At 39.5% G+C, this 25,792-nt stretch overlaps 1 protein-coding gene across 1 annotated transcript in view; it reads left to right on the forward strand.

The window, feature by feature from the left end:
- The window catches only part of ZNF407 (zinc finger protein 407), a 462,307-nt gene extending 437,700 nt beyond the window's left edge, over nucleotides 1-24,607 (forward strand). Inside the window, exon 9 of the mRNA XM_084621975.1 lies at nucleotides 22,117-24,607. Within this exon, the coding sequence (XP_084478101.1) occupies nucleotides 22,117-23,480 (1,364 nt within the window). The 3' untranslated portion in view covers nucleotides 23,481-24,607. The remainder of the gene's footprint in view (nucleotides 1-22,116) is intronic.
- Nucleotides 24,608-25,792: the final 1,185 nt, after the last annotated feature.

Raw genomic sequence — 25,792 nt, forward strand, 5'->3', positions numbered from 1 at the left:
TATATACAGGCTTTATTGAAATGCAGATTTTCTAGTATGGCCATTTAATTTAATTTAGTGTTAAAATATGTAGATTGTCCGAGTCATAGGTACTAACAAAAAAAAGTTCTAGATTAAAGTAAATCAGCAAAGCTCCCTTTACTTCAGTTAAATTATGCTGATTTGCAAGAGTTGAAGATCTAGCCCTAGTTATTAATACCCCAAATTTGCAAATACTTGTGTGTAATTTTTTGAAAGCAAGCAGACCCACTGACTGAATAGCACTATTCAGATATGTATGATTACCTATATATGTGAATATTTGCAGGATCAAGTCCTAAAATACAATGCTGAAAATTCTTTCTAGACAGATGTCACCTTTAAAAAGCAAATTTGTCTGTCCTACTAAGAGTTTTCTATTGGTTGATGTAGCAGATATAATTGAACAGCTACACTCAACACAAGATGTGGTTATCATAGGATAATCATACCCTCTATACCGTATCCATTATGAGTTATTCCTACAGTAACTAAGAAGCCTCCTTTTCTATATTGTTGTACAAATAGAACCTCTCAGCCAATCAGAATAAAGAGCTACTGGACTGTTCTTCCAAATAGTATAATACACACAATCAGCATAGACAGTAGATACTATTAAATATATACTAATCTCTTTAGACACTGCTTTTCAGTAGAAATACACTATGTAGCCCTTCAAAATCCCATTATAATTTATGAGTAGCAGTTTTGAACATACGTCAAGGTAGCATCTCATAATTCAGAGGTGTGACATCACTGAGCACTGTTAATAATGGGTGTTATGTCATACCCATGAATGATGAGTTTTTCAGAGTTTTTTAATTACTTTTTAATTTAAGCCATTCTGGCAGAATTTTGAACAAACTTCGATGGCAGTGTGTTCTGAATGAAGCTGCTCTGGCAACATTCAGAAAAAGCATGCACTCTGGTGGGTAAAGGAAAATTTTTCAACAGTTCCTCGTGCCCGGTGGTCTAAAGGGAGGTTAAAGGAAACAGTTTCTGCCAACTGCTGCAGGCAGTTAGTTACAGCTTTCCCTTTCTGCATCTAGGGAGGAGCTGTAAAAATTGTGGTCAGATCCATATATTATATAAAAGAGAAGAAAAAAAGAAGTAAAAACAAGGCCATAATGGCCTGAAGGGTTATCATGATGTCATCAAATTAATCTTAGGCAGATAACGAAAAGACACTATTTAAAAATATATATATTGGGTCTTGACGCAACTGGTAAAGTAAATAGAAAGTAAAAAGAATTTTATATGACAACAATTAACCTCTATTTATTAAGAAAAGGTACTAAATGACAGTCATGTAATCAACACTCCCAAATTATTCACAAAAGCATCCTGTTGGGAGTGTTGATTACGTGTTCAATGACAAAATCCAAATGGCAAAAGAATAATAATTTTAAATGTAGCTTAATCTTTCCCACCGGCAAATATTTGGTTAAGTCAGGTGTAAACCTCTTCTGCTCTGTAAACACATTGGACTTCACCTCATTATTTATATTTACAGAACACACACATTCCCTTATACTTTGACCCTGTGTTGGGGTTATCAGCAAAATATTCTCTCTTCTACAGATGGTTTCTCATTATAACATTTGTTTTACCTTTGTGTGGCAAATAAAATCTAGTGTATGTAAACCAATTATTTAACCAAATTACTTTGATCATTGGAAACTGACAATTAGTGTTATAGCATCTTAACAGTGAAATCCACACACTAGAACAGTCTGATATTCTACACTGCAATATAAGTGAATGGAGTGAATTTATTTTCTGTAGCAAGCAGAGAGAGAAAGAGGCAGAGGATGAGTAAAGTCCAAGTTGATCAACTATTTTCTTACTCTGTGTTTGTTCAGCATGTTATACATTAATTGTTTAATTTTTCTAATTGATAGTTAATGTATTGTGACAGCTCTCTTGACAGAGCCCTGGATGACTAATGTCAGTTCTTAGAAAGTATGCACAGGGAACCAGTTGATCAGTTAATCAATGACTCTGTTAGACACTTGCCAAACTACCAGCTGTAATTTTGATCACTGATTGGTGTTTATCAAGTGCAAGTTGGTCTGGTTACCTGTAATGGATTGTATACTTTACTTTTTCTTCTTATAACACACACACTGTAGGGGAAAAATTAAGGCACATACAAGCGCACCCACATGATAGGTTTATTTTCAAAGCTTAAACATGTCAGTACTTCTAAGAAATAGCTGTGAGCTGGAAGAGCATTCTGGGTATTGTCATGCAAATGAGAGCACCAAACATACCACTTTGCTTCAAAATTGCACTGCAGTGACAAAAATCTTTTAAAACAGGAACAGGATTTATCCAGGCTAAATGGGCAAGCCCTGAACAAGCTGTCTCTGTTTTCAAAGATGGGTGCTTGTATATAAAGTCCTAAATCCACATTTCAGTGTTCAAATTGGCATTTAGTACATTTATGCATCTAAATGCCAATGTAAGCATTCAAAAGCAGGATTAGGATATTCCGTTAAACTTGAAAATTGACCTTATTATGTCTTCCTATATTTTTCTACAGTATTTGCCACAATGGGTCCCAGATCTGGGAGTGGTGGGTACTCATCACCTCTGAAAATCAGGTCCCTCTTATATTTTTATTTATTTCAATGTAAATACAGTTGTAAAAAAAAATGCATGCCTCGGCAAGGCTCTAGGCAGCCTAACACTCAATTAACATTACAGCAACCCCCACCGCAGGAACGTTCAACAATCAGTCAGACAGGAACTCAGCCAACCAGCCATGAGCAAAAAAGCACTTTTCAACTCCTTCATTGTTCCATGAAATTCCATACTCTCGACCCTCTCCAAAAACCCCACCAAAGAGATGTATTTTGCTGCATATCCCAAAGGTCATCAAACTCAGGCTATTTTGGACCAAGTTGGGAAATAAGTTCTAGAGTGCTGGAGTCCTCATAGAACATACCTGGCCAGCAGCCCCCACTCTTTCGTAAGGAACTTGAACACCTCTGCTGACTGTAGCATTAACTATGGCCTGGGAAGAGAGGCGGTCCCTCAGGTGGGCCAGTCGCAAAGTTATTTAGGGCTTTGTAGGTCATAACCAAGACGTTAAATGCCACACACAGACCAATGGGCAGCCAGCACAGATCCCAGAGTACTCATGTCTTGTGCAGCCTATGAGATGCCTTGCTCAGTAAGTGAGCTGCTGTATTCTGAACTAGCTTCCATATGAAATCCTGCCCCACTGAAGTCAAGGGGAGTTTTGCCAATAACTTTAGTGCTGCCAGGATTTTATCTTCAGTCTCTGAATAGTGTAGTCCCACATAGAGTGCATTGCAATATTCTGATCCTGAGGGTATAAAGCATGGATAACAGTGGCAAGGTCTTCATCCAAAAGGAAAGTACACACCCACCTAGCCAGACAAGTATGGTAAAAGGCTGACTGGGTCACTGCTGTAATATGATTGTCAAACAGCAGCTGGAGATCTAAAATCACCCCTCAGTTGCCAACTCTGTTAACTGATAGCAGATGTACTCCTTCAGTCAAAGAGACTGATATTACCTCCACCGTATCTTCCAGCTGCTTCCCCCAACCTACTTATTGTCACTTCAATCATGTCTTGAGCCATCTCAGGTTCATTCATGACCCAATCTTGACTAGACATTGGCTGAGGTACTGAACCACATTGTGTTAGTTAGGGCTGGTCTACACAGTGCTAGTAAAGATGCTAGAGGGGTGTGATTTTAAAGCTCTTTAGCGTGTTGTGCTCTAACTGACCAGTGTAGACCCTGCTGGCGTAAACTCAAAGGTACCCAATTAATGTGACCATAGTCTTACAGATATGGTTGCCTACAGGACTATGTTCACATGAACTAGGTACCTTTTAGATTATGCCAGCAGGGGCTACACAGGGCAATTAAAGCACAACCATTAGAGCACTTTACAAATCATACTCCTCTGGTGTGCTTTGCCGTGCCATGTAGACAAGTCCTCAAATGCCCAATAGGGGCTTAAATATGGATTTATGTACCTAACTTTAGGCATTCACATTTGAAAATTTTGGCCTAAACGTTTGAGAGACAGAAGGGCTTAGCACACAAGGGTCCTCTCACTCTGGGTCTGTGTGAGAATAACCATCCCTTCAGCCAAGGCAAGTTGAATGTGGCCACCTTGGGAGCTCATGAAGCCCATTCGTCAATTGGCTAGAGGGAGTTACACAACCTGATGTGTTTCCTTTATAGTGTTCCTACCATGTGCCTGGGCATGTAAGGATATGTCTATACTGCAATTTAATGCCTCTGGCTGGCCTGTATTGGCTGACTTGGGCTAGGGGGCTGTTTAATTGCAGAGTAGATGTTTCGGCTCAGGCTGGAGCCGAGGCTCTCCCAAACTTTTGTAGCAGTCATTCAAATGAAAATTAGGCAAATTCTTCTCCTTTTATTTCACATACTGTATATACACAAATTGGGGCAGATCATGCTGCATCAAAGAACTTCTTAAACTGCATTGATTGGGTAACTATATAGTGCATTATTAGCAATACATGCATAAATGAGGAATGAAGTATTGTTTTCAGTCTGATCACTGACAGGAATTTAATGCACAGATATGACGATTTCACTGAAAACGTCCATGCTGGAATTACGTCATTTGACTGAAAATGAAAATTTGTTCATTGTAATTGGATAATGGGGGTTATGGGGAGAACCATCAATATATATATATTATTTAGATACAACTCCAGGCATCCAATTTATCAGACAGAACATATTTCAATTCATTTTGCCGGCTCAGTTTGGGATAGTCACAGAAATAATTGGCAATCCATTGCCCTGCTGCACTTAAACCCCTTGTCTGAAAACATGATGCAAAGTGAAGGTGGTTGAGGTTTCATAAAAATGAAGCATGCAGTGTGACAGACCCATCTGTGCCAGCTTTATAAAACAAAGTGCCCAATTTTATCATCATTGCCTTTTGTTCTGTACAGTGCTATTCATGTGATTGTTTTATGAATGCTTGCTGGTAGAGTCTGTAAACCTCACTTTATCTAACTGCTTCATCTACTGTGCTCCATGTTCTCAGTGGTTCTTGCTTACCCCCCTCCCCACACACACACTCCCACCCTGCCTTTTTTTATACCCAACTCTTCTCCCCAAAAATTTCGACTTAGAACCCCATAGCAAGATTACAGAGTTCTGGGCTCAAAGACTGAAGTGATTTGTTTTTGAATTACAGATCAAAAGTAAACTGCAAAGAAGCATTTAATCAGGTAGAAGAAGCAAGGGTATGACTTGTTTAGTTCCCAGAACCTGTAATGATTTTATTATATTGGTGTCAGTTTTCATTATTTTCATGAATGGGTATTCCCTGATTAATGCACAATATTTGCATCTGATGAGCCAAGTTTAAACATGGTTTGTTTGAATATTTTGTGAATTTGCATTCAAATTCATCAGAAGTAATTTTATTTGAAATCACACAGGTCTAAATGCAGTTGTTGTAAATCCATTTGGGTTGAAATTCCAGGATCAGCCCATTAATCTACAGATCTACAGTATAATTTTTGTTGTTTTGAGGTGGGGGAAGGTTGAAGGGAGTGGTGTTTTTTGTGGTAAATTGGCCAGAGCATCCAAGCGTAGGCTTTTCATTATAGAAACAACCCTATGAAGGGAGAATACCAAGAGAGGTTGGCCATAGCTTGAGTGTGTCTGCTGATCACAGCTGTGGTAGTATTGAAGGGGGGAAAGGCAGCGTCTCAAGTAACCAGGTCTCAAACCATTTACGGCTGTATAGGTTAAAATCAGCAGCTTAAATTCTACCCGTGAATTACCAGGTAGTCCATGCAGATCATTGAGCAGCACTGTTACATGCTCTCTTGGTATGTAACTCCACTTGACAAGCGAACAGCCAGATTCTGTATTAACTGCAATTTCTGATGGTCTCGCATCCAGAAGCAACTGCATAGGAATATTTGGTGGGAAGAGAGGAGGAAGGATATTACAGCCAATAGTGCTCCTCATTCCAGGATTCTCAGTGGCTGCAGAGTGTTATATATGGACTTCTTTTGGTGCTTACAGGACCATATTCATTTCCATAAAGGTCAATACGTTGAACAGAGTAAATTACCTTAACATCTTTCATTTGGCATCATAGTAAGCAGCGCAGTTACCTAATTTGAAGGTGCAAATACCCAGTCTTGTGAGTGCAAAATTAGAGGAGGCTTTTGACACTTTGGCCCCTTACCATACTTGACTGACATGACATTTTCCACATTGCTACACACTCCTCTTAAATGTAGCAGTATACGTGACACAGGTATATTTTTATTGGACACATTCACATTACTAAATAAGTCTGTGTCATTTACCTTAACCCTTTTAAAAAGAATAAGCCTTTAATCATTACTTAGAATTGATGGTATTTCACATGGAATTGAATGGATGTATTTACAGTGTATTCATGCAGTCACTCCACATGCTTAGGGCCAGGTTCTCTAGTCTGGATAAGCTGTACTTGGCTCAAGGCAAAAGTTACTTTATGCCACCTTTGTGGTTGCCTCATTCTGTAACCAGTCAGCGCTGGCCTATCTCCTTGCTTAAGTTAACGGCCTCAGCCACCAGTTTGATATGCCCCAGGCTGGGTACTCTCTGAGGCCCCAATTCAGTAAAGAATTAAACCCCTGTTTCGCTATCAATGTAAGCATATACTTAAGTCCCCTTGAAATCAGTGGGACTTAAGCACATGCCTAAAGTTAAGCCCTTTCTTAAGTGCTTTGACTGAAAAGGGATGGACTGCTGAATTGAGGCCTGAAAGTCTTTACCATCTGACGTGGTGGACTTGGACCATTTCTTAGTCAACTTGTGTTCTCCTCACAAAATTTGGTAGTCATACAGATGGTGTGAGTGGACACATTGGGTATTGCATTCTGAGCAGAGATGCCAATATTACCTTTTTCATTCAGGCATATCTGAACAATGAACTACTCTCTCTTCATAAAAACAGAATTGGGTCATTGGAAGGACATTACCGGGAAAAATGCATGGATGCTGCTGATGCTCTACTTGTCCAGTGGATAACTGGAGTATTTCAGTTTCTAGGGCTGACAGTCTGGCTCCTTTGAGAAAGGATGGTCTTATGGTTAAGACACTGGACTGGGACTAGGTAGCCCTGGTTCTCCTGTCTCTAATACTTCCTGTGTGGCTGTGATAAAATCAATTGGGCAAGACACCCTTTCTATATCTCAGTTCCCCATCTGTAAAAGGAGGATAATGTTGCTTTCATATCTGACAGGATATTGACTGGGATTTGCACTGATAGTGTGGTGAAAGGGGCCATATAACTAGATAGATAAATACCACTATTATTTTTAAATGCACAGCTTTTAGTTGCAAGTGCATGTGATCAGCCCCTCTGAAAAGCAGACCAGGTGTTTTTAGATGCCTAAATGTGTATTTAGGAGCCTCGTTTTAGGGACATGGGTATTAACATTTTAGCATAAAACTATATTCTGTTGTGAGAGCAACAGCTGGGCACAGTGAAGTGTTAGAGATAAAATTACTAGACTTAAAACTGGATTTCCTTAGACTTGTCATCTTAGGTTACCAGTACAGTCTAAGTTACTTCTGTGTAAATTCCTTTTTACTTTTTATAAAGAAATTTAATATGTCATTGAGATAACAGTTCCTTTAGTCTTCCTGATTTCAATGGAAGTATCTGAGAGAATGCTTGGGGTGTTTTAAGGATGCTTCAAGGTACATCGAAGTACGCCAAGCCATGGTGAACCTCAACAAATTTTGAAGTACTGCAGTATGCACAGAAAGGTATAGTTATGAAAGCTCCAAGTAACCCAAGGCTAGTATTCATAATGGTTGCTTCAGAGCTGTGATGTCAATCTATACTCAGAAAGGCTTTAATCTATAAATGATTGATATCACAGACTACAGTGGCTCCTTTTGTGCATTTTGTCCATCTGTACTAGGACTTAGACAACCACTAATTCACAGAACCACACACGCCCTAGAAGACAACATTACTAAAATGCCTCCTAAATTATTTTATTAACTATAGTTACCATGCTAGGACAGCAGTTCCTTTTAGTGAGTAAAATAATGTATTGCTTTAAATTTAAGAATGAAAACAGTTAAAAGGTAGCCGTAGGTAAATTATAAACAAAGTGCTAATAATCGTGTTTGGTTTTTTTTAAACAAAGCTGATTTTCAGTTTGAAGGAGGCAAAAAAAGACACTGAAACTAGAATACTTTAACATGAATGTTAATCAGAGCTGTTGGTTTGTCAGCACTTCAGAAAATTAGGTCACATATTTTTTTAAATCTTGTCTATTAGCACTAGTTTTAGAAATGTTTAGGCAAACGTATAAATTTCCCTCTAAGTCTTTATCTGTTACATTAGAAAATTTTGTATCAAATTCCAGCAACAGTTCCACATATTTTCATGACATGGCAGTAAAAACACTTGAAGCCTTCATACATTAGCGCTAGCAATGTAGCTTGCACTGGTTTAGCTGCACTGGTGTTGGAGTGTGACTACCCCATGCAACACTTTAAGGGTAGGTTTAGACTAGGAAAATAGGCGGTGTTTTACAATGTGCTAGCTAAAATGCTTTAATTAACATGTTTTTAAGCACTAGTTAATGCCTAGTATAGACAGGGTTTGACATCATTACCCAGTACTATCTACACTGGGAGCTAAGTGGTGTTTAAAAATGGTTAATTAAAACATGTTTGCTAATAAATGTTAAAACACCACCTGTCTTCCTAGTTTAGATAGGCCCTAGAAAGGGAAATAGTAACAAAGGGTCAGTGAAGTGACATGACATTGGTGGCAAGGGTTGCTCACCAATCAATGCTTGAATGAGAGTCTTGTCCAGATGACTGTCAGCCATTCCAAATCCTTTGTCGTGGGGAAGCAAGACAGTGAGGCTCAATGTTCAAAGGGTATGCTTTAGTTCAGAGGTACATTGATGGCAAAAGTTAATTGCATAGTTACTGAACAATAACTTGCCTTGTTTCACAATGAAAATTCAGGAATTTTATAGAACTACTCTAGAAGCAGTGATAACTCAGATTAAATCATCTCCTAGCTGCTGTGCAGTAAATTCATACCACCACAGGAACAGTCCCATACTGGCATCTGGAAGGTCCAGATAACCTAATGGGCCTTCTCTAGCTCTGATTTCCATTATTCATTCTGTTCACATTTTCCTTTAGCTATTAAACTTGAATTTTTTAGTCCCTCTCTCAAATCCGATTGTGCTCACTCTCTATAGGGGGAGAAAATAATCCCCTTCTCTCCTTGGGGTTTACACCCTTCAAAAACTGTAGACTCCTATCATGTCTGTATGACCCTTAGTCATTGCTTTGCTGAGATACATATATTTAAATCTTTTAACCTTTCCATGTAAGTCAGCCCTGTAATTATTTTTCTGGTCATTTCTGAAAACTTCTCTTCAGTTTGTCCATATCTTTTTAGTAAAGAGAGGTGCTGAGAAATGAGTGGTATATTTCAGGTGTAGTTGTACTAGATCTGTATAGAGCGGACTTATTAATGATCTGCTATGTGACATGATGTCTTTGAGTATGGAATCCAAAATTGCACTGGCCTTGTTTGCTGCCATATCATGTTACAAACTAAAATCTAATTTGCTGTCCACTGTCACCCTTAGGTCTCTTTCAGCATTAGTTTTCAAGGTTTTTTGTTTGTTTTCTATTCTTTTGGTTTTTTCTCCTTCCAACTGAGTATTTCTGTTTCAGATTTATTTTCCCCACGTGTATTAGATTTCATTGTTGCAAACTGAATATCATGTTGTTATTTTATACTCCTGTTTCTAATTTATTTACATTCCTTCTGTGTCCTCATTGGTGTTGGTAACTCCTCCCAATTTAGCATAATCTGCGAACTCCTCTTCCAGCTCATCAGTGTTAAGTATGCTTTTATCTACAATGTAACATGAAAATTCTTCACAGCCAAAAAACTGCAACTTCGGAGCTGAATGGAAGCAGCTAGGAATAACCAGGATCTTGACCAATTGCACTGTTCATAACTTTGCAGATGCTATAGTGAAGGGAAAAGACCCTTTATTTACCTCCCGCACAGTTGCAGCATATGATGTTAAAAAATCCATGTATTCATCAGTCAGATTCAGCCTAAGATTTCCCACTTTGGCACCCTAGCTTAATGTACACTCTTTTGCTTCACTTGCTGCAGTACACAGTGCCTTGTGAGGTTGAAACTGGTGAATAGGGCATTTAGGGGCCATTGTAGCAATAGCACAGAAAAAAATATTATAAAGTCCTGCCAAATCATCAGTAGACTGGTCAATCAGATTAATAGCATTTTCCCTGAAGGCTGCCAAGAAACTCACTGGTTTCATCCATCTCCAACAGCTGCCCCTTCAAGATCTCACTTCATTTCATGCTGAACCATATACTTATTCAGGGAACAACTGCACTCGCAGTGGATCCAGCATATTGGTTACATATGCAAAGTCAAGGGGTTCATCCTTTTTTCAAATCATGGGGTGGTATCAACTTTGGCTGTCAGACTGGATGATCGTACTGGTGCTTTCTGGCTTTAAAATCTATGAATCATAAATGTATTAGCCACATGAAGCACCATGAAGACAAAGAACTGGATCCTTGTTCATAAGCATACTTTGTTTCTGGGAATTGTTGCAAGGTAAAATCAAAGGAATCAAGATTCAACATCTCAGCCTTTGTTTTCACCTATTATAGTAATCAGTGTGAGATGTCATTCTTCTTCTATCCTTGTCTTCCCATACCCACTACCACAGAAACAGAGGCCCGATAAAATCAATTCTTCCCAGCATGTGGAAGCATCAAAGGGACACATCTACTGCATCTGGTATGCAAGTTAAGAACCCCCAGCCCAGGCTGTAATGTTTATCCTAACTAGCAACCTCCTACCAAACCTCAAATACCTTTTCCCAACACTCACCCACAACATAGTTCCTCCTTCCCCATAGATTACCTCCAACGATATGGATGCTCTTGCCAGTGTAATGTTGGTGAAGTCTGTAAAGCAGAATGATAGTCACTGTACACTCCTCTCTTCAAATAATTTGAATATTTGAAACGGGGCAGTTTGCTTAACTAGATAATGCTTTAAATTGCCATCTATTTCTTTGAGTTTCTAATTTCTAGTATAATCCATCCTTTAAACTCCTGACACTGTGCATTGTGATGAGTCCTGTCCTTGAAGTTACTACAGAGCACAATGATCAAAACTTATTGCTGATGTTTTGTTAGCATTTACTGGTAACATCTTAGCAGAGGGTGACCTCTAGTACTGTCTCTAAACATTTTCAATTTACAGACTCAAGTATTTTTGCTGTCTTTGGCTCTCATTCTTTTGAAGAGGTCAGCCCTTTATGAATTTGCCGCAAGAAAGAAGTTCAAAATGCCCTATAGACATAACCAGCTTAATAGGTATATAGCTGTGATGAACACATAACATACGATTTGTTTTAATATTTATAGAAGAAATTCACATTGTTTTAAGTGTACACAAGCAGCTGCTGTCATTTGGCTATGAGCAGATGTTAGACCTCCGAAAGCTTCGCTGATAATTAAAATACTAACAGCTAGTGTTTTACCCCAGCTGCAGGTTCTGTTTACTGTAAATTTGATTTTAATGGTGCCTCTGTGCAGTTATTGAATAGCAGTTTGTTTTCTATCATACATGCAAAAGTGTCTACAATGAAGACAAATGGGTTAGTTCCTGTAATTTACTCTGGAAAGATATGACAATATTCTGTAACATAGTTGCATTTATAAATGAAACACAAATATGACTACCAAGTAATAAGTGATAGTTTCTGTTGCCTTACCTAGAAAAAAATAATTAGGGAAACTTATTGTTCTATTTAGCACCAAACAGTCTCACCTAAAGCTGCTGTGCTTTTCAAGTGTGTCAGGAAGCACCCTCAAGCAATGAACAGGTGTTCCTTTTTTACTGAATGAGTGTGCAAATCAAAAGAAAGAAATAAAATCGATAATACTTATTTTTCAGTGGTCTGCTGGAGTAATATAGTTGTCCTTTGTATCATTTAATTTTAAAAGTATACTCATTCTTTTGAGATGTTTTATGTTAGGTATCCTGTGTGTCAGTTCTTTTTTGAGTTACATGCATGTGCCTCAAATACTAGAAGAAACTACTCAGTCTTGAGAATTCTTAATCCCCAGGGCCAACATGACACATTGCACAAGCTACCTAGTTAGTCCCTTTGGCCGCTGAGACTAACCATCGCAGTCAGCACTCACGTTGGCTACGTCTACACTGCACACCTTACAACAGTGCAGCTATGCTGCTACAGCCGCATTGTAAGGCACGCACAGTAGCCACTTTTTGTCACCAGGAGAGAGCTCTCCCGGCGACAAAATAAAACCACCCTCAACAAGGGGCAGTAGCTTCGTCGTCAGGAGCACAGCTCCCACCAACGTAGCGCTGTCCACACCACAGTGCTTTTCATCACTAAAACTTTTGTCATTCGGGGGGCTGTTTTTATCACGCCCCTGAGCAACAAGAGTTTAATGACAAAAGTGCAGTGTAGACATAGCCTTTGATAAATAAAAGTTTGCAAGACCAGGCTCAAAGTGTGTATATACTTGAAAACCATAAAACCCTCTTGAGATACTAATGATCAATGGTGATCCATAACTTTGTGTTATGAAATAAATAAGATCTGGAATTAGCTCTATAAAAAAATCTGGATGGATTTTCCAGTCACTTGACAACCCAACCACAGGACAGAAATTATAATGCTTTTGTACTTTTGATGCTGCCTGACCTGCTGGCTGTGTCCAAGAAATATAGTCCTCCAATTTGGCCAAGCATAGCTGGTACATCCTAAAGTTTCGATTATGGTTTAAAAGTGCTGTTGAGACAAATGCACTTTCCAGCTGAAGTAGAAGGGGTTGAAGTAGAAAAACTAGATAACCTTTATGTCCCTTGTTCCCAAACTGTGGCTAGTGGGGGTAGTCTACAAAGAACTGGCTGTGCTGACTCTCTTCCTTGTTTCTAGCTGCTAAATTGCATCGGAAGAGCTAGCAAACTACACTGACTACTTTCCTAATATTACTTTCCCATACAGGCAATTGCTGAAGTTGCCACAAGAATGTTATATGATCACAAATCCAAATGGAGAAGATAACTTGCAAAATCACAAAGCGGGGGTGGGGAGAGTTGGTTTGCTCAATCTGGGAATAGTAGGGAAGGTGGTCCACAAGACACCTCCGTTATTATGTGGCCTATGTTATGTGAGATTCTGTTTTTGGAACAGTATATTCTTATCCTTATCAGTGGAGGTTTTTTGTACATAATTGCTGTTGTTTAGACCAAAGTGTGCAGGTTTAAAGATGGTGTGTAAAGGATTTTTAATTAAAAAATTGGATTTGTGTCTTTATTGTTTCATAATGTATAAAGATCTGAAAGGTTGGTTTTGTTCTGTTTTTCCAAAAGTGTGTTTTTGGTTTCTCCTAAATCTGATGAAGAACATCAAAGAGGCCTCAAGAGATGTGTAAGATTAGCTCTCAACCTTTAAGTGCAGGGACAGAGATTTTAGAACTTTAACAAAGAAAGCCTTTTCCCAAGGGTAAAGTAGGCACTGGATGTAAACAAAGCCAAACACAAAACAAAGTGTTTAAACAATCTTACTAAAAATCCCTACCTATCTGAATTGCTCAGCTCTTAGTCTTTGGTTCTCATTGCACTAGTTCCTTAATTGCCATAGATCCTTCCAAGATAGATAAGACATAAAAATACAACAAGAAACTCCATCCCCATTTAATTTATGAACTTAAAAAAAGAGTTCAGGCAGTCCTTACACACTTTAAAGCAGCAGGAGAGGGCATGCTCTACTTTCTAAGCCCCTTTTCAGGTTAAAACATCATCTTGTACTCAAGCAATTCTTAGGAGACCTTGAAATATCTAAACACAACAGAGTGGGTTGAAGGCAAAACTAGAAGCCTTGGAGGATATTTTGAGTCTCAACCTTAAGCACAAGTTTTGATTTTTAGGTTTCAATTGACTTCTTAATGTTATTTAAAATTTGTTTTTGTTATTTAATTATCTTTTATGGTTAAAAAAGGTGGAAAAAAATCTCATGACATTTGCACTGTATAAGTTTTATATTCTTTGGTATATTTTTATGTTTCTTATGGAGTTGGTATGGCCCACTGTATTAGGATTTATTTGGACTACGTTACAAGTATATACTGGCTTCCTGAACATAATAGCTTCTGCAGAGCCATTTTGGTTTATTATGTTCACACATATTTATATAGTTTACAAATACTTTGGTTTAACCCACATTGTAAATTTTAATTTAGGTATACAGAATCTTCATGTCAGTACACTGTAATGGCTCCTGTACACAAGGTTATGTAACACATTCTTACCAATTTACATCATTTCATATCAGTGAAGCAATTAATATGAATACAAATATTTAGAATGACAAAGATAGTGACTGCCAATGTGCATTAATGGAGTTTCAAATGATAACCATTAGGAATATGTTTAATTCATTTCTTTATATGCTAAATACGTCTAGGCCACAATGTTGGCCAATTGCCTAAAACTACCTAAGTTTACCTAAGTCCATGTTTAGACAGCTCAATAAAAATATGCAGATTTTCAGAGATGCTGAACACCTGCTCTTATCTTCAGTGGGAGCTCCTCAGCAGCACTTTCAGTCCTCTTTTATTAAGGTGCCTAACTTTAGGTACTCAGGTGTGAAAACGTTGGCTCTTGTGTCTGTCTTGGACCATAGGATCCAAAAGAATAAAGAGAGCTGGGTTTGTATTTAAAGAGCAGAGATAGGCGTCTGCGAAAAGTCAAGCTAAACCAATTTTTGTTTTTAATCTTCAGAAATGGGACACCACACACCAATTCGTACACTACGTTAAAATGAACGAAAACATGGTGGTTTACAAATAAAATGTTTTTATTGTTGTGAGCATGCATCAATACACAGTACATCAAGGACCTCATATATCTCCTATTAAAGTCAGTGGGAGACTTCCTCTGGACTTTTAGGGGAGTTTGATCAGCCCTAAATTATTCAAGCTTGCCTTTGAATAGTTGATATACCATATCATACAATATATTGTACTAACTTTGAGACAATTATTGTCTAAGAAAAGGAACCAAATATTAGTGCAATTACTGATATTGATTTGACTTGCAAAACTATTGGTGATGGCTGTTGGAGAGTTAATTTATTTATCTTTTAAAACTTCTGAAAGGTTGTAGTTCATTGAATATCATGGAATTTTACTGGATTTCACATGAGAAACGTCACATTTTTTGATGTTAAAAGGTCGTTCTGACTTGTTAGCATTCTTTAATAATATGTGTTCATTTAAATAGATATTAAATATTTGTATTTGTGGATAAAGCGTACCTTGAAATTGAAGTACACAAAAATTAACCATTGTTGAATATGGTGCTCCATATCAGCCTCCACAAAAGTTTAACAGTATCAGGAAAAATAACTGTATAAGTTACTATACAAACACAGATAATTTCCATTGTTGTAACAAACCAGCCCATTATTTCTTTTACAATTTAATACCTCATTTTTAGTGAGTGCATTGTGAAGGGTAGGTTAGGCGTAGTGTCACTCAACGCAACTTTTGGAAAAGGCTTAGAAATCTAAAGGAACGCCCGTTAAGAGCAAAGTAGTGGTTTACATACAATATTAGCACAGACTTTCCGAACACATTACGCATTTCTTTCTGAGACAAGTCTCTTTAATGCCATCTTTATCTGCTACACGATGCATGAAATCTACTTTCTGTTTTAGAACTGCAAATGACCCTTGACCCCTTTAGTAGAGACACAATGTGACCTTTCTATTGTCATCAGCTTTCATTCTCTTGAAAATTCTATGAATTTTTATTACAAGTTTTTTTAAACCAAGCTGAGGCTTCAACAAATTACTTGACACAGATGAGATGAAGTTGTTGAAGTAGTGTTAGATAAGTTTTACAGCCAGCATGTGTGCTGCTGAACAGTACAAAGCCAGTGTCCTACAATGTCATACACCAGTAACTGCTGAGCCTACTATTGGATAAATACATCATTTTATGGAACATTGATTGTTCTATAAACCCAATGGAGTATTATGCTCTATGATCAAACCATTTAGATTGTGTGTAGAGCACAGAAAATGCCATATTCAGGATGGTACTAAAAGTGCCATTTGTGTATTTTATGGATGTCATTACGGGGGAAACTTCTCTCTGTAGGCCCTGTTTACTGCAAAATTTTTTAGTCTGTAATGACATTTTTCATTCACAACGTATGCCTTCAAGAGAGGGGCCCTTGTTTTATTTGTTTCATTCGAGTTTACTGCACAAATCCTGTACATTTTAATTAAATGTAAGCTTAACAAAAGAATAAGATATTTATTCTGTGGGGAAAAATGATGACAGTAACAAAAGAATAACACAGACACACAAAAGAAAGTAGTGAGGTACTGAGTAAAAGGGAAAAAAAGTACTAAACCCTATTTGTAGTTTCCCAAAAGCATATTAAACATGAAAGCATATCTTTTAGCCATATTTGGGGAAGTTTGTGCTCTCTGAGAATTAAAATAACCTGGAAATATGGATTTAATGTCTAAAATCTTGACATTTTCAAATAAAAAAATAACAATCACTCCAGCTGATAAATAATGCCTCTGTTAAAATGACAGGCTTCTTGGAAAGAAACCAGTTCTCTGATCATTGCACTCCTAGATATGAAACACTTTTTGCAATTTTTCTGAATATGAGCTCTTGCATCATTGTGTTTTGTCTTTTGAATGTTTGTTTGTGTATCCTTTCAATTTGTAAGGACATACTATCAGCAAGTGTAGATTTCCTAATATTAATGTAAATTTGTATTTTAGCCTGTGTTTGGCATGACAATCAGCACATCCTTTCCTCCCCCCATTCCTTTTTTGTTTTTGAAGCGGGAGTCTGAATTTAGTAACACAAGTGACTTGCTTCTTCATACAGTCGAGTAATGTGACATTTTCTTTACACAATGTAAAAATATTATGTTGAATAGCAGTGCCCATTGTCCCAAAGTCATAATAGAAACTAATCCTTAAAACATACTGATTCCTAAATATTTCTCCTATTTGGCTCTTCACTTTCAAAACAAAGAAAACCTATAAAGTATACAATTCGTATTTACCATGAAGATCACCAAAATTGAACTTGATGTTCTCAGTAAATTCTTGGTCATAGTCCAGTTAAAATTTAAAGTTGCAGTGGAGAGTCACATTAGTTTAAATGATACTTGAACTTCTACATAGCTCAACATTAATTCATTACTGTTGAAATGGAAGAATCTTCAGTGGGTGAATCTTTTACAATCTGATTGAGGCTGTTACATTTTATAGGAGCCATTTTTCAAAGCAGTACTGACAGCACTCGAAGTTATTAAATTGCTGAATCAAAAGATGGACCTGCAATCGCATTTATGAACTGTGATGGAATAGCTGGGGTTGCACTGAGCTGAGGTTAAGATGTTGGTGTAGTTAAGCTTCATCACACCCCTTAGTGACAGCACTATTTACCCATGTAGTTTACTTTAATGGTCAGGAAGTGGCTTAACTCACCTCTGGATTCAAATAGATTAAGTAAGCAGACAGAATGGCGTAATTATCAGTGCTGCAAGGAATTCACTGGATAACTCTACACCCAAGAGACTTTCCATTCAATTGCAGCAGAAAGACTGGAGTTGCATAGATTCACAGATACAGCATTTATTTTAGAGGCTAAGAACAAGATGCATTTCTTTTTCTTTCCTCCCCACACAAACTAGACCTTTCCCTAAGTATGATGACAGTATGATCTCTACTGTACCTAAATTACCTTTCTCTGAGGGTAATGATGGTGTGGTTTCTGCTATATCCAATGAATACTTATGATTTGTAGATTTAGTTTGATTTCATGCCATATCACTGCAAGACCCATCTTGTATCATGTCAACAAAGAAGACTCCTGAGAGAATTAATTACTCCTATGCGATTATAAAACATAGACATGTTAAGATTATTTTGATAATTATCCTTTGATATTGATTTCTGCCTCCTATTTGTCTCTTGTTTGGGGGTCTTTTGTGCGTCAGTGCCCACAGAGAGAAATACATAGCAGGATAAATAACAGTGATACCACCATAGCTTATCCCTGCCAAAATGTAATTCAATAGCATGTGCCAGATCAATCATGCAACATCACTTGGAAATACTTAACAGTTTAAATTGTTAATTTTCCTTTCCGAAGATAACCATTAAAGCTCTCTCCTGCCTTGCAAGCTAAGATGAAGAAGCTTGTCTAACTCCAGTTTAGATTCCTGAAGCTGATCTGCAGTCTCTCAGCTTAACTTCAGGCATGTGTTCCATAGCGTAATTATATAGCCAAAGCTTTGAAGTTTTAAAAAATTATAGATCATCTACGGCCCAGTCTTTTGGGCACAAGTACTACCGTGATGTGTATGAGATCCTGGCTTGATCTTAACCTTAGTATTTCATGCTGTTGAGGCTTGGTGCTGCTGCAAGGTGCTAAACACTTTGGCCCTTATCCAGCAAAGCACTTAAGCATGTGCTTAACTTTAAGAAATTAATTTCTTTGACTTTAAGCACATGCTTCAGTGCTTTATGGGACTAGGACCAATGGGCTCAGTACTTCGGAAGATTGAACCCTCCAAGGCCAGGTGAAGGAGCAACTTGCTTGGACTCTGAGGTGGGAAAACAACTATGCCATTCATTAGCACATACTACTTACTTGCTCAAAGAATCAGCAACTGAAAGTGACCGTCTACTCTGAAATGTAAAAACGATACCCCCCTGTACAACAGGCCTGCTCCTTGCATACATTCAGAGTCCTGGCTGCTCACCTTTGTGACAAAAATAAGATTTTACTGCTTTTTTTGCACCGGTTAGCCCTGTACAAGCCACAGAGCTAAGTGAGAGTGAGCTGGATTCTATTCCGTCTTCTGCATCCACAAAAGATCCAGTCAACTATACCTATGCAATTGCACTGAAGCCAGGGGGGGCGTACGGTATCAGTGAGGTCGGATTAGTGATCAAGGGCTCCATGTTAGTGATCATGGCTCCATGTCTAGTTGGCAGCTGGTATCAAGTGGAGTGCCCCAAGGGTCAGTCCTCGGGCTGGTTTTGTTCAATATCTTCATAAATGATCTGGAGGATGGTGTGGATTGCACCCTCAGCAAGTTTGCAGATGACACTAAACTGAGAGGAGAGGTAGATACGCTGGAGGGTAGGGATAGGATACAGAGGGCCCTAGACAAATTAGAGGATTGGGCCAAAAGAAATCTGATGAGGTTCAACAAGGACAAGTGCAGAGTCCTGCTCTTAGGATGGAAGAATCCCATGCACCGCTACAGACTAGGGACTGAATGGCTCAGCAGCAGTTCTGCAGAAAAAGGACCTAGGGGTTACAGTGGACGAGATGCTGCATATTAGTCAACAGTGTACCCTTGTTGCCAAGAAGGCCAATGGCATTTTGGGATGTATATGTAGGGGCATTGCCAGCAGATCGAGGGACGCGATCATTCCCCTCTATTCGACATTGGTGAGGCCTCATCTGGAGTACTGTGTCCAGTTTTGGGCCCCACACTACAAGAAGGATGTGGAAAAATTGGAAAGCGTCCAGCGGAGGGCAACAAAAATGATTAGGGGTCTGGAACACATGACCTATGAGGAGAGGCTCAGGGAACTGGGATTGTTTAGTCTGTGGAAGAGAAGAATGAGGGGGGATTTGATAGCTGCTTTCAGTTACCTGAAAGGGGGTTCCAAAGAGGATGGATCTAGACTGTTCTCAGTGGTAGCAGATGACAGAACAAGGAGTAATGGTCTCAAGTTGCAGTGGGATATTAGGTTGGATATTAGGAAAAACTTTTTCACTAGGAGGGTGGTGAAACACTGGAATGTGTTACCTAGGAAGGTTGTGGAATCTCCTTCCTTAGATATTTTTAAGGTCAGGCTTGACAAAGCCCTCGCTGGGATGATTAAGTTGGGGATTGGTCCTGCTTTGAGCAGGGGGTTGGACTAGATGACCTCCTGAGGTCCCTTCCAACCCTGATGTTCTATGATTCTATGATTTTCAACACGGTGGGGTTGAACAGCTGTCACTGGGACACCATTTGGTCTGCAGAACCTTTGTCATTGGTAGGACCCTACCAAGTTCACAGTCCATTTTGGTCAATTTCATGGTCGTGGGGTTTTAAAAATAGTCAATTTCACAGTTTCTGATATTTACATCCCACCCCAAAAGAGGTTGCGGAAGGGGGTCAGAAGGCTGTTGTAGGAGGGTTGCGGTATTACCACCCTTACTTCTGCTTTGCTGCTGACAGAGGCACTGCCTTCAGAGCTGGGCAGCCGAAGAGCAGCGGGCAGCGCAGACATGAGGGTCACATGGTATGGGGGGTGGTGCATAGCTTTTTGAGGTACCACCCCTTATGGGTGGGCAACCACGCAAGGCCCTGTGATCCCACACACACAGCCAGCCCAAGGTCCCTTTAACCCCTGAGCATTGGGGGCAAGGGCACCTTTGTAGAAATGGGGGGGCCACCAGCACTGGAACCAGAGGAGCGGGGACCATGCCCTCCACTTTTTAACATGGGTGTAGCTTGGAGCAAGGGGTGGTGTTACCCCCCAAACTACAGGCCAGGCACAGAGCAGCTGATAACTGCTCCCCCACCACGAAGTGCACCCCCGCTGGTGCTGCTCTGTGCCTACCTGAGACTTGAAGTTTGGGGGGGCAATGCTGCCCCCGCCCCCCAAACTATGCCAGTGTTAAAAAGTGAGGAGGCATGTTCCTGCCCCAGTTCTGGCTCTGTTGGCAGGGTGCACCACAGCCGGGGGCTCCTACCGTGCAATAGGCTCCAGCTGCTAGTCCCAGCCAGGCTGGGGAGGGGCGGGACTTCCTCTTCTCCTACAGGAGTCACTTCTGACGTGGGTCAGACCCACCTCCAGGAACCTCCCTTAGCTGGGTGAAACTCCGTGGCTGCTCCCTGTATAGTGACATCTTCCCCCCACGGCTGAGGAGTGATGGGGGCAGGAAGCAGGGCGGGGGTATGGAGCCTCCTGCAGCTGAGGGAGGTTCCCGGAGTTGGGTCTACCTGGTCCAGGAGTGGCCCATGCAGGAGAAGAGAAAGTCCTATCCCTCCCTAGCCCTGCCAGAACAAGCAGCTGGAGCCTAGTGCACAGTAGGAGCCCCGGCTGGAGCGCCCCCAGCCCTGCCCCTCCCCGGGGAAGATTTCAAAGAGGATACCAGATTTGTCGGTCCGTGACATATTTTTTACGGACGTGACTTTTTGGTAGGGCCCTAGTCGGTGATGAAGCATGAGAAGGGCAAGAAGTTGCAATGGCTCTCAAAAACAGGGTTAGATTTGCAGAGACAGTAGTTGAAAAAAACATCTTTTTACTTGTAAATTGAGAAGCTTTTATATGAAAACAATCATGAGACAATTCCCATGCTGGCATTTTTACGGCATACACTGTTCAGAGTGAGGCTATATGTTTCCTCCAACTAACTAGACGAACGAATAATATCAGTTAGGTGTGTCGGGGAAGGAACTGGGGTGGGGGAATGAAGAGGAAACTAACGCATCAAAACAAAGACATGGCCATTAATTTACCAAGAAACCAGAATACTGAAAAAGATATGTTGCACATTATCACACCCAGCTGTGCTTAATGTAATACAGGCAAATACAATTAATTACAAAAAGAGCAGTACTACGGATATATTTTTCTCATAAAGGTGTTAATGGTTTTTAATTGTATACTGTATTTGTATGCTGCTTAATACAGAATGTTTTAAAAATAACAAATTCAGATCGTTAGTGCTCTGCAGAATTGTTAACAGCAGCAATTATTTGGATTCTATAAATAAATAAATTGGAAAACATGCAAATTGGTTTTGTTCAATTGCATATTACACTTCTCTGCCAGGGAAATTTAAAAATTGCATTGGAAAGTTTTTTGTGTTTGAAATAGTGACCTACAAATATTTGCCGTGATTCCCTATTAACAGACACTTTTTGTTTCCTAGGCATTGTATCCAAGTCCTACGAATGTCGACTGAAGGGTCAGGGGGCGACCTTTGTAGAGACCACCAGTCCTTTCACTGCAGCAGCCCTGGGAGAAGTTTCTCCAATTAAAGAGAAGGTCCTTCGAAGTAACAGAAGACAATCCCAATCAGCTGAACAAGTGCAGCAAGTTATCATTATTCAAGGATACGATGGTGACTTTGCAATTGATGCCTCCGTGGAGGAAACGGCAGCAGCTACCCTTCAGACTTTGGCAATGGCTGGTCAGGTGGCAAGGGTGGTGCATATTACGGAAGATGGGCAAGTGATAGCCACAAGTCAAAATGGTTCTCATGTGAGTGGCCTGGTTCCAGGACAAATACTCACTGAGCAATTATCAAGTGGTGCAACACAAGTGGTTGTGGTAGAAGGCTCTGTGGAGGGAACTGATATGGAGGAGGCTGTCCCAATCGATGCAGTGTCTGATTCCAGTAGTGCTGTGGTGCAACAGATAATGAGACAGGACATTTTAGATACATCAGAAGCTACAGTACATCCTCCAGAGTCCTCCTCAGCATTAGATGCCCTCCTTTGTGCTGTAACAGAGCTGGGTGAAGTGGAAAACAAAACTGGACTCCTCGACAGAACCAGGCCTAGTCACAAAGAGTTGTTGCAAATGCCAAATCAGGAGCTATCCAGTAATCCTAATGACACCGAGTCACAAGAAATACAGATGTTCCATGAAGTTCAAGGGACTCAGGAAGATATAGAACCGATGGAAGTAGTGACACAGGTCATTCACCCATCTACTTTAATTGCATCTCAGGAGAGAGCTCAAGCTGCCTTCAAGAAAATGGTCCAAGGAGTACTGCAGTTTGCAGTATGTGACACGGCTGCAGCAGACCAGCTGATGAAAGAAGGTGTCACTCAGGTCATTGTAAATGAGGAAGGAACTGTGCATATGGTGGCTGGAGAAGGCTCTCAAATAATAATGCAAGAAGCTGGTAGCCATGCCCTCAGTGTCCAGAGTGAGCACATGGACTTAGTTGAGTCTGATGGAGAAATTTCACAGATCATTGTCACAGAAGAAATAGCTCAAGCCATGGTTCGGGATTCTCATGACAACTTCTCTGAAGGTCCGACCCATTACATTGTAACAGAATTACCACCAGATATACAGGATGAGACCGGTGTGTATTCACACACTGTGATAGAGGCAGCTGCGTCTCAAGAGATTTTGGAAGCTGGTACTGCTATAAATACTGAAGCCACATCCCCTGGTGGAACAGGAGAACAGTTAACTAGTATGGTCATTTATACAGAGAGTGGCTCCCAAGCAACAGTAATTCAGGGCCAGGGAGATAGCAATGAACTACAAGAAGCGTGAAGAATTGTTTCTTGGAAAATTAATAGACATGTGTAGGAACTTAATATGTAAAACCTTCATAATATGATATTCCTCCATCCAGGTGCCAGCCTCACTGTGTGAGGTTAATGTCAGCTACTGGGAAGAGTATACAGAAAAGGTATTATCTTATGACAATGGACAGAAATTTGACCTGAGTATGATTAACAGGCATAATATGGTAAGAAAATTACTAAAGCTCCCCTCCCCACACCCAAATAAGTCAGTTATGATTCTGGTTTGGTTTGGATTATTTTGTGAGTTCAGAGTGATTTGCTGGTTTATGCCTTGTCTGTCTGGTTTTGTGGGTATGCTAAACATAATTTTTTCACTTTACATATACATTTTGTGAGCAAAATAATTAAAAAACCAAAACCACACCACATGTTAAAAATATGAGGTGACAGTTTGTAAGTACAGTTAGATGCTACAAGTGTTGCCTTGTCGTCTTCAAAGGCAAAAAGCCTGACATTTGGTTTTCTAAAGCCTTGCTCTAAAATGTCCCTGGTCAAAAACACCTCAGCATAATGACCCTTTCTAAATTTGTGTCTGAGAATCATTTTTCTTTAACTATAGTTAACTCTTTCATTATTTTGCATTGGACTTTGCGGAAGAGAAACCTCTAAAATCTACGCTTTAGAAAAGTCTTGATACGTGTATTCAGAAAAAAAGCTGTCTTGGTTTAGAAAAAGCTTAATGCCCGTTACTTGCAACTTAGTTTCGAACATAAGAGTCCTGCATATGAAATGTGCATTTTGGGGAAAAAATATTGTCACGGCCAATGTTTTGCTTTTCTTACAAATAGTGCTTCATATAAATACCATGTTGCAGTTCATTTTGTGAATGACTTTTTGAAATGTTAGGGATTTCTTTAATGAAAATTCTGACATTGACATTAACAAGTAGAAAAAGGGTGACCTTGTATTTCTTGCTTAGACCAGAACGTCAATTATCTAGTTGTGGATACACTGCAACTGTTCAATGCAAGTTCGTGTAGAAAAGCTTTGTTTCCTGATACAATGGCTTTTGTTTCATCTAAAAAAGAAATTGTAAAATATAAAATGGTAAGGGTGTTTGGTTGGGATTTTGGGGAGGGTTCTTTCAAATAAAATGTTAGCATTAAAAAGAAGCATCATGATTTTTAATATTAAGCAATAAACAACACTGGCATTCAGCAGCAGGAAACGAATGCTATCGGTTATGTCTGCGCATTTTCTCTTTCCCTTTCTCTGGCTGGATAGATAGATAAAGATAAAAGAATCTAATTTCTGAAGTGTGCCTCATGCATGCTTAATATAATTGTCGAAGGGTTTAGGGTATAAACCAAGCAGACTCAAGAGATAACGGCAGTTCCTATCATGTTTAATATCTTAAAATCATCGCGTGTAAGAAAGTTGGGGAGGGGTGAAACAATAGTTTCTTCTTGGAGCAACTGTTTAAAAAATGTTTTTTTCTGAGGGAGCTGAATAGAAAAGGGGAAGCTAGAAGATCCTCACTCTGAAGCTAGAAGATCCTGCTGGCTTTTCATCCTTTTTTCCCCCCTCCTAGGCGTTAAGGTTGTATCTGTGTCAGACCCCCCAAAAAAGTAAATTTCAAGTTAGACACCGAGATTCATAATTAGCTGAATTTGACTTGCTCATCTTTCTTCGAGGAGACAAGCTGTTCACTTACTCTTAAATACTGTCTTCAGCAAATAGTGACAGGATCAACTCCCGTTTGTTATCAGGATAAAGGTGACCTTTACAAAATGATGGCCCTCTGCAAGACTCTCACAGATGTTCAAAAACTGAATGTTTTCCAGTGGAAATATTTCTTCTTGATCATTTCTCCTGTTAACTGTAGCCTTTGGTCTTGCGGCTTGGATGCTAATTCTTAGCTGTGCTTAGTCCTGTATGGCTAACCTTTCTGCTGCAGTACAGGGTGTTGACACTGACATGCTGCAGTTTACCATTTGTGATTTATTTAGGATAAATATGTCTCAGGTGGCATTTAATCCTTCATAAAACCAGTGTAGCCTGCAGTGTCAAACCAGCAATCACATTGTTTGCACAATGAAAAGAGCAGACCTTTGCATTTAAAAAAAAAAAAACAAAAAAACCTATGCAGGAGGTGTTTCTGGGCTTGAGAGTCCTGGAAAGGATTCGCTAGCCTACAGAGTGCTGTCATTACCTGAAAACCCAGGTTAACAGTACTTTTCTCTGAGTACAACCTGTTCAGGACAACTATTTTTTTTAAATGTGGACTGTCAAATTAATGTATCTGTGCCTTACAACTGTGGCATTGGAAATTAAGGG

The sequence above is a fragment of the Lepidochelys olivacea genome (genome assembly GCF_965140295.1).
Source record: "Lepidochelys olivacea isolate rLepOli2 genome assembly, chromosome: 2".
Classification (NCBI taxonomy): domain Eukaryota; kingdom Metazoa; phylum Chordata; order Testudines; family Cheloniidae; genus Lepidochelys; species Lepidochelys olivacea.